This window comes from Acomys russatus, chromosome 31 (genome assembly GCF_903995435.1).
Source record: "Acomys russatus chromosome 31, mAcoRus1.1, whole genome shotgun sequence".
In the NCBI taxonomy this organism is placed as follows: Eukaryota; Metazoa; Chordata; class Mammalia; order Rodentia; family Muridae; genus Acomys; species Acomys russatus.
The window spans coordinates 10262771-10274996 of record NC_067167.1 but is presented as its reverse complement, the minus strand read 5'-3'; the positions used below and the strand labels follow the sequence as shown (position 1 = coordinate 10274996).

The following is a 12226-nucleotide window of genomic DNA, read 5'->3' as shown; positions in this document are numbered from 1 at the left end:
AGGAGAGCACTCACCGACTTGCCCGCCTCTTGCTGAGGCTACTCTTCAGTGGTGTCATCACACGCTGTCTCATTTGAACTTAGTGGAAACCGCGCAAAGTGGGCCGCGCAGACCCCTCCCTCCTCCTGTAAGATCCTGCAAGTTATCCAAAGTCTCACAACCCTAAGGCTTCTGACCTCTAATATCAGAATTGTTCTTTCCGGAATGCCCTATTGATTTTACTTGCTTATTTTCTTTCTTTGGTATTTTAGGACAATCAACTACAGCTCAAACTTTATGGAGGCAGTGTGGTGAAAATTATCCAGGGGAACATAGTGGCTTCCAATGGGCTGATCCATATCCTTGACAGAGCCATGGACAAGATAAAGCCCACACTTGAGAGCAACCCCCAGGTAAGACCAGTCAAGTACAAGTGAGGTCACATCCAAGAAGAAAGTGTTTGACAGCTCTTAGCCTTCGTTTTACAAGGAGGGCCTCAAGCTAAGAGAAGTAAGGATGGCTTGCCAATCTTCAGTAGACTTCTGAGTGTTTCTACAAAGGGAAAGCAAGGCATGCTGGTGTGGGAGAAGTTTTTATGGTTTTTTTTTTAACCTCATTTATAGCCATGTCAGACAACTCTGACTGATGTCATGTTGTCACGGCAGTTCATTCCTTGTGCTTCATGAAGGACAGTCATAGTCATAAGGAATTTCTTCTTTCTGACCTGCATGATATGGCCAGAGACTGCTGTAAAATGCATGGGATTGGATGACTGGTCAGATCAAATCAGTCCTATACTACACAGTGGTTGGCTCTGTCCTTTTACACATGCTCACACTTTCACCTTAACTCTGCCATGTCTCTCTTAATATGAAGGTTCATATTCCCAAGCTATGTTCTTTTTTACTAACCTTTGACCACAATCTCTCTTTTCAGCAAGCCATCATGACAATACTACAACCAAGATATGGCAAGTTCAGATCTATGATAGAGGTACGAGCTTTCATACATTTCAGAAGAATGGAGCCAGGTCCTTTGTAAAATCAGCAGAGATGCCAACTTTAAATATTTTTCTGGCAACTACTCCAAATATTATTTTCAATGAAGAAGAATATAAGTTTTAATTTTTCAAACGCAGGAAACTTATATGGGAGAGATCCTAGATGAAGGTCGCTTTCATGGTTTATACACCATTTTTGTCCCAAGTAATGAAGCTCTGAATAACATGAAGGCTGGAACCCTCGATTACCTCCTTTCTCCAGAGGTAAATGATCCCACCTGTACAATGCACTGCATCAGTATCTCTGTCTCAGTCTCTGTCCATACTGACATTTCTCTGTACTAAAAGTAAATAGACAGGACATAGACGGATATACAGATAATAGACAGATAGAAGATGGATCAATGGATAAATAGGTAGATGATAGATAGATAGATAGATAGATGATAGAAAATGGATTGATGGATAGATAGATAATAGATAGAATGAAGATTGATTGATTGATGGATGCATAGATAGGCAGATAATAGATAGAAGATGGATCGATGGATAAATAGATAGTAGATAGAAGATGGATTGATGGATAGATAGATAGATAGATAGAAGGTAGATTGATGGATAGATAGATAGATAATAGATAGATAGATAGATGATAGATAATAGACAGACAGATATTTTAAGTTACAACTCTAAAGTCATCCAGCCTGAACTAAACTTTCAAAAACCTAAGTGTCATTGTGAGACACTCCAGCCCCTTCTTTCTTTTCATCTCCCTTCCCTCCTCTATGATCCTTCTCTTATCCACCTGAGCTCTTTGGTGCTTTCATAGTTGCCTCTGGAGAATAGATTGTGGATTCCTTTATATCAAGATCAAGGTTAAAATGGTTGAAATCATCTTAGGTATTTTGTCTCTCCAACCTAACACTCGGAATCTGAAGAGATAACTAGCTGGCTATGGAAATTTCTTTTCACTAAAATGACAAACAGTGGGACATTATCATGATTACATAGTTGTTTTATGGCTTTCCAGAAACTGTGCTGCCATCTCAGCAGAGGGTCAAGGCTACCTGTGATCAGTACTGATGACACAGAGTGTGGCGGGTGGGAACTTCTGAGTTCTCTAAAAGCAGCGATTCCAAGGCTCCAGTGTGATCAGGAGTCACCTGTGGGGCTTGTCAAGCAAGCAGGTTCCGGGGTTTGATCCTAAGCACTGTGGCTGGTGGCACTAAGAGACTAACTAACAGACATGCAGGCACACACCCGCTCTAAGACAAGCAGTCTCGGCCTCGATGCTGTGGTGACCCTGAAACACGTTGCCTTTTTGGCTGGTAGATCCATGGATATAGTCCTTGCTAGAATAACTTCAGATAACAACAAGGATATTTTGCATTCTAAAAGTGCTAAAGGAACTGACGGTCTTTTCTCTTGCGAGTCCCTATTTATGGCAAACATGGAGGCACTGAGACGCACAGGCTGACTTGTTCAAGGTCATAGGGTGACCCACTGGAGAGCAGCAAAGAGCATCACGTCTAGAGTTGGTAGCTGGAGGCCAGCTCAGCGCCCTTACTGTAGCACAATCGTGCACATTGCACTATCAGCTAGTAGCTATGGCAGCCTTATCATTCATCATCCATACCAGGATACTTCTGAGACTGAATAGAGCATCCAGACAGTAGGTATACGCTAGAACTGGACCAGGCAAACTAGGCATGTGGCTATTACAGCTGACTCCCCAGCATCGTGACCAAGGTCAAATGCCAAAAGGAGTCTGCGCTCAAGAGAACTCAGGTGCAGCAAAGATTTTATTCGGCCTGAGCCTTGATGGTGTAGGAACATATGCCCTGAAAGGATAATCTTCTGGTAATCATTAGGCCAGTGGTCTGTGATCCTTTGTCCAAGCTGTGCTGCAGACCTAAGCTTCTTATGCCTAGCTGAGTGAGTGCAGCAGAAACCACCGCTACCACAGCCTTCTGCCCTGGGCAACATGGCCATGTGCCCCTCCGTTCTATGGACTCCCTGCCAGACACCTGCCTGCACTTCTCCCTGAGAGCTCCGAGATCCCAGTTGTGATAGTGGCAGGGTTGCACTGTTATGGTTTATTTTGGTGTTTGTGTGTATTCCTTCTCTTCAGTGTTTTGAAGGAGGAGGAAACTTTGAAAATGTCTCTGGTGAAGAGTGACTTCTTTTGAGGGACTAGGTGATCAGGGTCCCCACAGCTGAATCCTCCTAAAATATCAGTATGTGGCTTGACAAGAAAATTTTGTTTATGGAGCAAGTGAGACCCACAATTAGAAGGACGCTATAAGAATTCCAAAAGGTAGCCTAAGACCTGCAGAGGTGGGGCGGTTGAGCACAACGGCTGAGACCTTGGGTTAATATAGAGGAAGCTGGGTGACTCAGGTGTGTCCTGATACTCAGTGTTATCGCACATAATATGGGCTAGTGATAGTCTCTACTCACAGGGATGCTGGGGGTTACAAGAAACGTGCATGCTATGTTTTTGGAGCAGCCAAGAGATTTGATGAATGTCAGCTATTTGTACATGGAATTTTTCTTATCTCCAATTTCCCTATAAAGAGGTTGGGCCATTGTCTTTTATGATTATCATGTAGGGTTTTCTTTATTGCTTGACTTGGAATATTGGTTCCTTTGCAGGGCTCTCGGAAACGTCTGGAACTTGTCAGAAACCACATTATCCCACTTACCAAGGTTGGCCCTATTCTCCCTCCTATCCCTGCTTTTAAAATACCAGACCCTAGTCTTCAATTCCAACATGGGGCTAGAGAATTGTTTGTGACATTTACTAGCTCTGAGGAGACCTTCAGCCTGTAAGTGTTGTCTCTGCTATTACTATCAACAAAATCCTTAAAGCCACAAATGCTCATGGCGTCAAAGCTCCCGTTAGTTCATCAATAGTTAAGGACTCTTGGATCAAGAACTGTGAGAAATGGAGACTCTGGGCATGGCTGTGGCTGACCCCTGATCTCTCTCCATTGCAGCTGGAAGTGGCCACTCTCGTTTCGACACCTCACATCAATACCATGGCCAACCAGATGATGCGGATTAACATAACCAGCAATGTAAGTGAGAAGTCTACGGCCAGTACTGACTCATGTGCGTTTACTCTGGCAATGCCCACTCAGCAGGTTACCTTGCTTCTACACTAACTCACAGATCTGAAGCCTTTTCTTATTAAGTAACATCTGTAGGAGTGTCCTTGTGTGTGCAGGTACGTGTGTGTACATGGAGGAGGGCAGAAGACCACTCAAGTGTCATTCCATAGGCCTCTTCCCTTTTGAAACATTGGCCTGGAGTTCACTAAATAGGCTAGGCTAGCTGGCCAGTAAGCATCACAAACCTACATGTCTTTACCTCCCTGGTATTAGAATCACAAGTGCATGCTACTGTGCCTGGCTTTTTAAAGATAGGTTCTAGGGATCGGGTCTTCCTATTTGAAATCCAAGCACCTTACCAACTGAGCTATCTCCCCTGTTCCACAGTCCCAGTGTCTTTACGGGTGTTCCAGTCTCTGCTCAGTTCCTGCAGCAAATACCAGCTGAGCACCTCTACAAGTAACAATTGGGTCAAAGCAACAAGGAGAAGGAAGAGTCCGAGAAAGGCAGTGGGTCAAGACTTGAAGGGCGATAGAATGAGTTTGTAAAGATGAATAAAAGAGACTGTGGGGTAGAAAGAGAGCATATGAGAATCCCTGAGGTGGAAGATCGTGGTTTACTTAAGAGGCTCAAAGAAGTTCCCTGTCTGGGGTGGATAAGCCTAGGAGCAGAAAGAATGTCTCCTGCTGATTCTCCTCTCCATTGTTGTTGTTGTTGATGATGATGATGATGATGATGATAATTATGATGATGCTGATGATGACATCTGCAGACATCTACTGAGTACCAAATGTGCCAGGCACTGTCCTAGGTCCAGAAGAACACAAAGCAAACAGACAAGAGTCTCTGGTTGTATGGAATGAAAGATGTTGATCATAGGAAGCGATGAGGAAAAGGGGTCAAAACAGGAATGAGAATAGAAAGTCAGGGCAGGACTTTACATGTATTTATTATTGTTTTAGTTGGTATAGAAAATAATGGGCTATTATAGCATTTCCATGTATATGCATATGTTTATGTGTATATCACTGCCCCCATGCATATCTCTTCCTACTTCTCTCTACAATGTCCCTCTATAATCCCCCTCCTCCTCTCTTCTGTCTATGCCATATATATATATATATATGTACATATATATGTGTGTATATATATATATATTCAAACCGTTCCATGTTTTGTCCTACTTTGTAACCCCCATTACCCCCTTCTCATTCCTCCTTTCCTCAATCTTTAGGATTCTTCCCCCAACACTTAGTCAACCTTCTGCTTTCAGGGGACTAGCATTTTAGATAAAGTTCCAAAAGTCCTCACAAAGAAGGGGAAAAAATCTGAGCGAAGACTTGAAGGAAGTGGAGGTTTCAGGAGTGTGACTCTCTGGGGACAGAAGTTTCTGGAGAGAAACAGCCAAAACCAAATGTACATGTTGTACAGTAAGGAACATGCTGAGCTATTTAAGGAGGAAGAAGACAGGGCGGACAGAACAGATGCATCGGGCAGAGGAGAGGGTGTGAAGCAGCCAGACACCCAAGGGATGGAGATGCAGGGCCAGTGCCCCTTGTGCCCTACGAAGTCGGGACAAGGGTATTGGCTCTTACTCTAAGGAGATGAGAAGCAACCACAGGATTATGGGAGAGTGATCTGATGAGATACACAAGTCAGGGGAGACAAAATATGAGACTTGATTACAGTAAGCCAGTAAAACTGGCAGCAAGAGCACAGAAAATAGCTCAGTTGGTAAAATGCTTGTCATTCAAGCATGAGGACCTGAGTTCTATCCCAGAACCCACGTCAGAAACCCCAGCTGTGACGGCACACACTTCCAAATCCCAGTTCTGGGGAGGTGGAGATAGGCAGCTTCCTGGGGTTCGTTGGTCAATCAGTATATGCTACTTGATGAGTTTCAGACCAGTGGAAGGTCTTTTTTTTTTTTTTTTTTTCTGAGACAGGGTTTCTCTGTGTAGTCTTGGCTGTCCTGGATTCACTTTGTAGACCAGGCCTCGAACTCACAGCAATCCACCTGCCTCTGCCTCCTGAGTGCTGGGATTGAAGTCATGTGCCACCATGCCTGGCGGAAGACTTAGTTACTTAATTAATTAATTACAGTACCTAAGGAACCATACTCATGGTTGGCCTCTGACCTCCATAAGCCTAATCGTACACACAAAGAAAATAATAACGACGGTGGTATCTTACATAAGGATAGCCAGGGATGTGGTAAAAAGTGGTTGGATTATGAATGCATTTTGAAGATAAACCCAACAAAACATGGCATGTGTGTATGTGTGTGTGTGTGTGTTTTGTTGAGACAAGGTCTCATTATGTGGCTCTGTCTGTCCTAAAACTCATTATGTAGACCAGGCTGGCCTCAAACTCACCCAGATGCACCTGTCTCCGCCGCCTCGGTGGTGGGATTAAGTGCACGCACCACCACCCCGAGCCTTGCCAATATATCTGAAGGACAATAAGGGCTGAGGAAAGCAAGCATGATTCAGGCTTTTGGCTTGACCAATAAGGATGATGTCACCATTGCTCTGCAGGGGGAGCAGGTGGGGGGAAAGCAGAACTCAGAAATCTGGGCCAACTCACTCATTTTGTTTTGTTGCTTTGTTTTGTTTTTGCTACCCCCACTGGCTGCTAAGCAGCAATACGTCTGTTTGTTTACTGATGTATCCATAGGGCCTCAAACGGAGTTAATATGAGCTTGATAAATGTATTAACTAGATGGATCCTCTCTTGAGAACTAAGAGGTAAAGTAAGTCAGTGGAGTATGCAGTAGAAGTGGACAGGTCTCTGCCCCGCCGCAGCATGTGCAGGGACCTCATCGCCCGGGACGAGATTCAGTTCACAGACACAATCATTTCCCAATGGAAAACCACCTAGAGGCAACCTAGAGCAATGAGAGATCAGGTAACATCAGTGGCGCACGCCTTTAATCACCAGCATTCGGGAGGCAGAGGCAGGCGGATTGCTGTGAGTTCGAGGCCAGCCTGGTCTACAAAGCGAGTCCAGAACAGCCAAGGCTAACACAGAGAGATGATTCTTAGGAAAAAGAAAAAGAAAAACAGATGCTGTAACTGTGCCCATCTGTCTGGGGACGGCTCCAGCCCCCACTGCCAGAATGGAAGACGTCAGTGCTTCTTTCAGGGGCAGATTCTGGTAAACGACGTAGCTGTGGAAGAAACCGAGGTCGCTGCCAAAAGTGGCCTAATTTACACGCTGTCCGGAGTTCTCATTCCTCCCTCCATCGTCCCGATTCTTCCCCACCGATGTGATGAAACGAAGAGAGAGCTAAAACTGGTAAGGAAAAACTGGGGAAACCAGGGTCCTGGGTAGGCGTTGGAGGCAGTCATCATCCTAGGCTCACAGTTCTGAGAAAGCTGAACACACCCCTTGAAGGTTCATGTCCATTAGAAGGCATGTGGTCCTACCAGCCGTGACCCAAGGTTCTGGTGGGGTTTCTACCAGAGACGGCCGGCAGGTAAGCAGGGTTCTTGATGTGACCGTAACGAATTACCATAGGCGCCAGTCATTTACCCTATCACATGTATGGAGGCTAGAACTCTGAAATCAAAGTGTCAGCAAAGCCATCCTGTCCTTGGTGACTCTAAAATCCCAGAATTCTTTTGTCCTTTTAATAAGGGCTCTGGACGGTCCCCAAGGTGGCTTCACATTTGTGTGTGTGTTTTAGAGATCTTTCGGCCTCTGCCTCCTAAGTGGCTGGAGATGTAAACACATGCCACTTCAGTTCCTAACAGTTCCCAGAAGCCCTGGTCACTCTTCATCTCACAGCTGCACAGTCCCATTGCTTCCCTGGTCACTCCTCATTTGACAGCTGCACAGTCCCAGTGCTGCCCTGGTCACTCTTCATCTCACAGCTGCACAGTCCCAGTGCTGCCCTGGTCACTCTTCATCTCACAGCTGCACAGTCCCATTGTTGCCATCGCTTCTTTGGGCTTTGTTCCCCTCGTGTCTTCTCCCGTATTTGCAAGGACAGCAGCCACTGGACTTAGCAACTTCCTTGCGCAATTATAACTGCACACTTTATTTCCAAACAAAGTCACACCCTAAGATTTTGGGGGACATGCATTTGGGGAGAAGTTGCTATTCATCCTGTTCAGTCACAGAAGTGTAATCTGATCAGTTTCCCCCCTCGGGGTTCAGGGTTAGTCTGCTTCCTTTTCCTTCCACCATCCAGTCACCTGGAGGCACCTGCTCAAGGCTCTTAGCTTTGCTCTCTCCAAGAGGGGCCGAAGATGAAACCTCCTTTGCCAGTGGATGCTCTGGCCAGCAACTCATTCATCTTCGATGCTTTTCTGGTGCCCATCTTTCCGATTCTAATGACCTTTTCTAATTGGGTATCGGCTGTTTTGGCTAGGCCAGTTTTAACTAAAGCACCCTTAATCCTAATACTTAATCCCCATGTGATCTCTAACTTAAGATGGAACTATAAACCCCAAATTACAGCAGCAGTAGGGCTGAATCTTTCTTTGCAAGATAACTTCAATCACAATGATTGATCTCAGTATCTTTGGAACATGGACACTGAACAAGGGAAAAAGCACCTAATTTTACTTTTTAAAAAATCTTTCTCCTCCTCCTTTCTTCTTTCTTTTCTCTTTGAAACGGGGTCTCAATATGCAGCCCAGTCTGGCCTTGAACTCACAATCTCCCTGGCTCAGCCGCCACGTGCTGGGATTCCACTCTCCTGTCCTCTCCTGTTGGAGGCTAGGAATAGCTAAGCGCCTGCTTAGAATGGCAACAGGCTTTCTGGTCCCGGGATTCTTAACTGATACAATGGCTGGTTTCTTGGCCATTCACAGTAACTTCTGAAAGTCAGCTGCCATCCAGAGAACTTTCTGCCTCTCTGATCAGCCCTTCTTAAGAGAGGTTGAAATATTTGCTTTCCTAGCCAACCCCTCGCAGCAATGTACGTGGTTTCTATTCTGGACATAATCCCCACTGGTAGGTACAATCCTGTGGCTTAAACCAGTGAGGGTGGCCTCCTAGGTCTGATGTGAACTTATTAGGAAAGTCTGGACCTGCAAAACTGAGAAAGAGAATAGGATTCAATCATTTAAGCCTTCTGCTACTGTTGGTACAGAAAAAGAAGTTTGCAGAGGGGCAAGGGTGGTGCCCCCTGCTGGCCGTGTTGTGTTTCTGGTCGTTCAAATGCTTGTTCTTTGTCCAAGGGACAAACTCGAGATGTGGGCTTGGGTTACAGCGCGAAGAATTGTGCTTCCACAGGGAGAAGAACTTCTAGGCAGCTAACCCTTAACCTTCACTATTTTCTCCAGGTTTGAAGTCCCCTCTGCCTGCTCTTCTTAGATCAGAGTGCTTTCAATTGGATAGCTATCTTAAAAGTCTAAGTGAATTCATTCCCTGGAAAGTGTATGTGTGTATATATATTTAGGTCTAGAAAGAGTAGGAACAGTTGGAACTTCCTAAAACCTCCTTTTTGGACACACTCAGAGCACGACTGCTTTTGGGCATGTCATGCTTGGACTTTAGATATTTAAAATATCGCACTTTACAAACCAGGTAGTGGTGGGGCACACCTTTGATCCCAACACCCAGGAGGCAGAGGCAGGTGGATCTCTGCGTTTGAGGCCAGCCTAGTTTAGAATGAGTTCCAGGATGGCCAGGGCTACACAGAGAAACCTTGTCTAGAAGAAAATTAATATAATAAAATAATAATAATAATAATAATAATTTTAAAATAGCACTTCACTAATTCAAGTCCCCACAGGAAACAAAACCTATCCCAGGTGGTTCAAAAGGACACAAGCATGTGATGCTGAGAAACCAGAGAGAAACAAGCACAGCAACCATCCCACCCAGGACCAAAGGCCTGAGAGTGAGGAACAGGGTTCCCTGTGATAGTAGGAAAAGCAAAAGCCGATATGTAGAGCTGTAGGGACACTATGCTAATCAGTGTGGAAGCAGAGAGGAAATCCTCCATTTGTTATCTGCTGGTGCCTCCCGTTCACCGAAAGCATGTGGAAAGCTGGTCACAGAGCCAGACAGAGGACATCTGAGAACAGCTCGGGATGGAACTGAGGACAAGCATTTTGTCTGTTCCCTCAATTAAGAGCCCGTGGACGCAGAGGAAAGGATGAGAAGGCCGAGGTTTTATAGTTCAGCTTTATTACTGCTAAGCTAATTGGGAATGGCAGCCTTAGCGCTGTGCCAGTGCAGGCACTAAAGCCCTGGACAAGAACGCCTGAAGAGTTCCCTCGGTGGGCGGGGAGTTGGGCAGGTGCTTCTTGCAGAGATCAGAAGCTACAGCCTATTTGCGGGCTGTTCCATCCAGTGGGAGAAGCACGTGTTCTGGGTATATTCGACTTCCCCAACACTTGTCCAGCATTGGCTTCACTCCTGCACCCAGGGGAGGAGTTGGAAGGACAGTGGACGAATCAGAGGGAAGCCACGCCCCCGAGGGCCGCCTCCCCGGAGGCTGTCTCTGGGACAGCAGGGAGGATGCCTGCGGTAACTGCTGTCTTTCTTTCTTCCAGGGCACTTGCGTGAGCTGTTCCCTGATAAATTGGAGCAAATGTCCTGCTGACTCGGAGGCCACAGTGAGTGTCATAAAGCTGTTTTATGAGCAACCTGAGAAAGCCCACTCTGCCCTTTCTAATCTTTTTCTTCCTTCTTTAAACCTGGGCTAACTAATGTATGGCTCCTGGCCTACCATAGCAGGGGTGGGAGGAAGAGACCCCCACAGATCCGTGTTTGACCCCTAGCTGGCCCTGGTTAAGCCGCTTAACCTCTTTCTCCTAATTTTCTTTCTCTATAGCTAACAATAGAGTTAGTATAAATAAAATTAATAAGAGCCAAGGACAAACAGCCTCTCAGAACTTCCTCTCTATTTCTCCCTCCCAAATGAAGCCCAGTGTTGGCATTTGCTCTTAACCTCGCATAATCCCAGAGGAAGACACAGGAAATATCAGGAAAGCTTATACACTTTCGGTTAGACAAGAAAAGTAAGTCCCAGGTTAGGCACAGTAACCTGACCGCATATGATAGTGTTTAATGTCCTGTGTACTTAAAAAAATGCTAAGACTGGATTTTAAATGTCCTCTCCACAAAGAAATAACAAGTAGATTAGGTAATAATGACATTAATTAGCTTGAATTAGTCCACTTCACATGGAATATGTAACATTATCCTATAGACATTTATTATGTGTCAATAGGAATAAAAATAGGGGCTGGAGAAATGACTCAGTGGTTAAGAGCACTGCCACTCGAGAGGACCTAAGTTCAGTTCCAGCACCCATGTCAGGTGGCTCACAACCACCTGCAACCCAGCTCCAGGCCATCCAGTACCCTCCTCTGGCCCTCACATACAGACAAATATATACACAAGTAAAAAAAAAAAAACTAAATTAAAAAATAAAAATAAATGTCAGGAAATAACATTGAAACTATGTCAAATGTTTTATGTTGAATTGAATTCTGCACATGTTTGTTGAAGTTTGAACACCTCTTAGACACATTGCTTATTATGGGCCAAATAAATAAGATTATTATATGGGTTTGGGTTTTGCCTTGAGAAGTTCATACTAAAATATGTATGTATGATGTATGTATGTATATTATGTATGTATGTATGCTATGTATGCATGTTATGTGTGTGTGTATGTATGTATGGGGTACAATTGTACAGCAATCTGTAGTTACATACCAAGTACTCTTTTGGAAAAGGCAGATGATGACAGAAAGGTGACAGACATTTCTGCCTTTTAAGAAATACTTTCCCCAAAAAAAGAAAGAAAGAAAGAAAGAAAAAGAAAGAAAGAAACAAACAAACAAACAAAAAACAAGAAAGAAATACTTTCCCAAACAGAAGATTCTTTCACTATTAGACTATACCATCATGGAAAGTGACAAGATCTTTAATACATCCTTAGTAGGAAATACTTAATAAAGCAGAACATTAAACTTAAGTAAGTGCAGGTGCCAAGTGTCCGTTGTGCCTAATGAAGCTGCTTCCCACAAGTCCTTTGGGAAACTCTTCACCAGGAAACAGGAGGAAGAGAAGAATTAAGTTGGTACCACAGTGACAGCTGGGTGACAGGTGTTGTTCTACCCACTCTGTGCAGCAGCCCTGGAGTATTAGTTACTTCTTCAGCTGC

At 44.7% G+C, this 12226-nt stretch overlaps 1 protein-coding gene across 1 annotated transcript in view; it reads left to right on the top strand.

Moving 5' to 3' along the window:
- Positions 1-12226, top strand: part of Stab2 (stabilin 2) — a 168347-nt gene that overhangs the window by 49447 nt on the left and 106674 nt on the right. The window contains exons 13-19 of the mRNA XM_051172938.1: positions 252-392; positions 916-972; positions 1118-1243; positions 3635-3688; positions 3979-4059; positions 7237-7389; positions 10605-10667. Coding sequence (XP_051028895.1) covers positions 252-392; positions 916-972; positions 1118-1243; positions 3635-3688; positions 3979-4059; positions 7237-7389; positions 10605-10667 — 675 coding nt within the window. The remainder of the gene's footprint in view (positions 1-251; positions 393-915; positions 973-1117; positions 1244-3634; positions 3689-3978; positions 4060-7236; positions 7390-10604; positions 10668-12226) is intronic.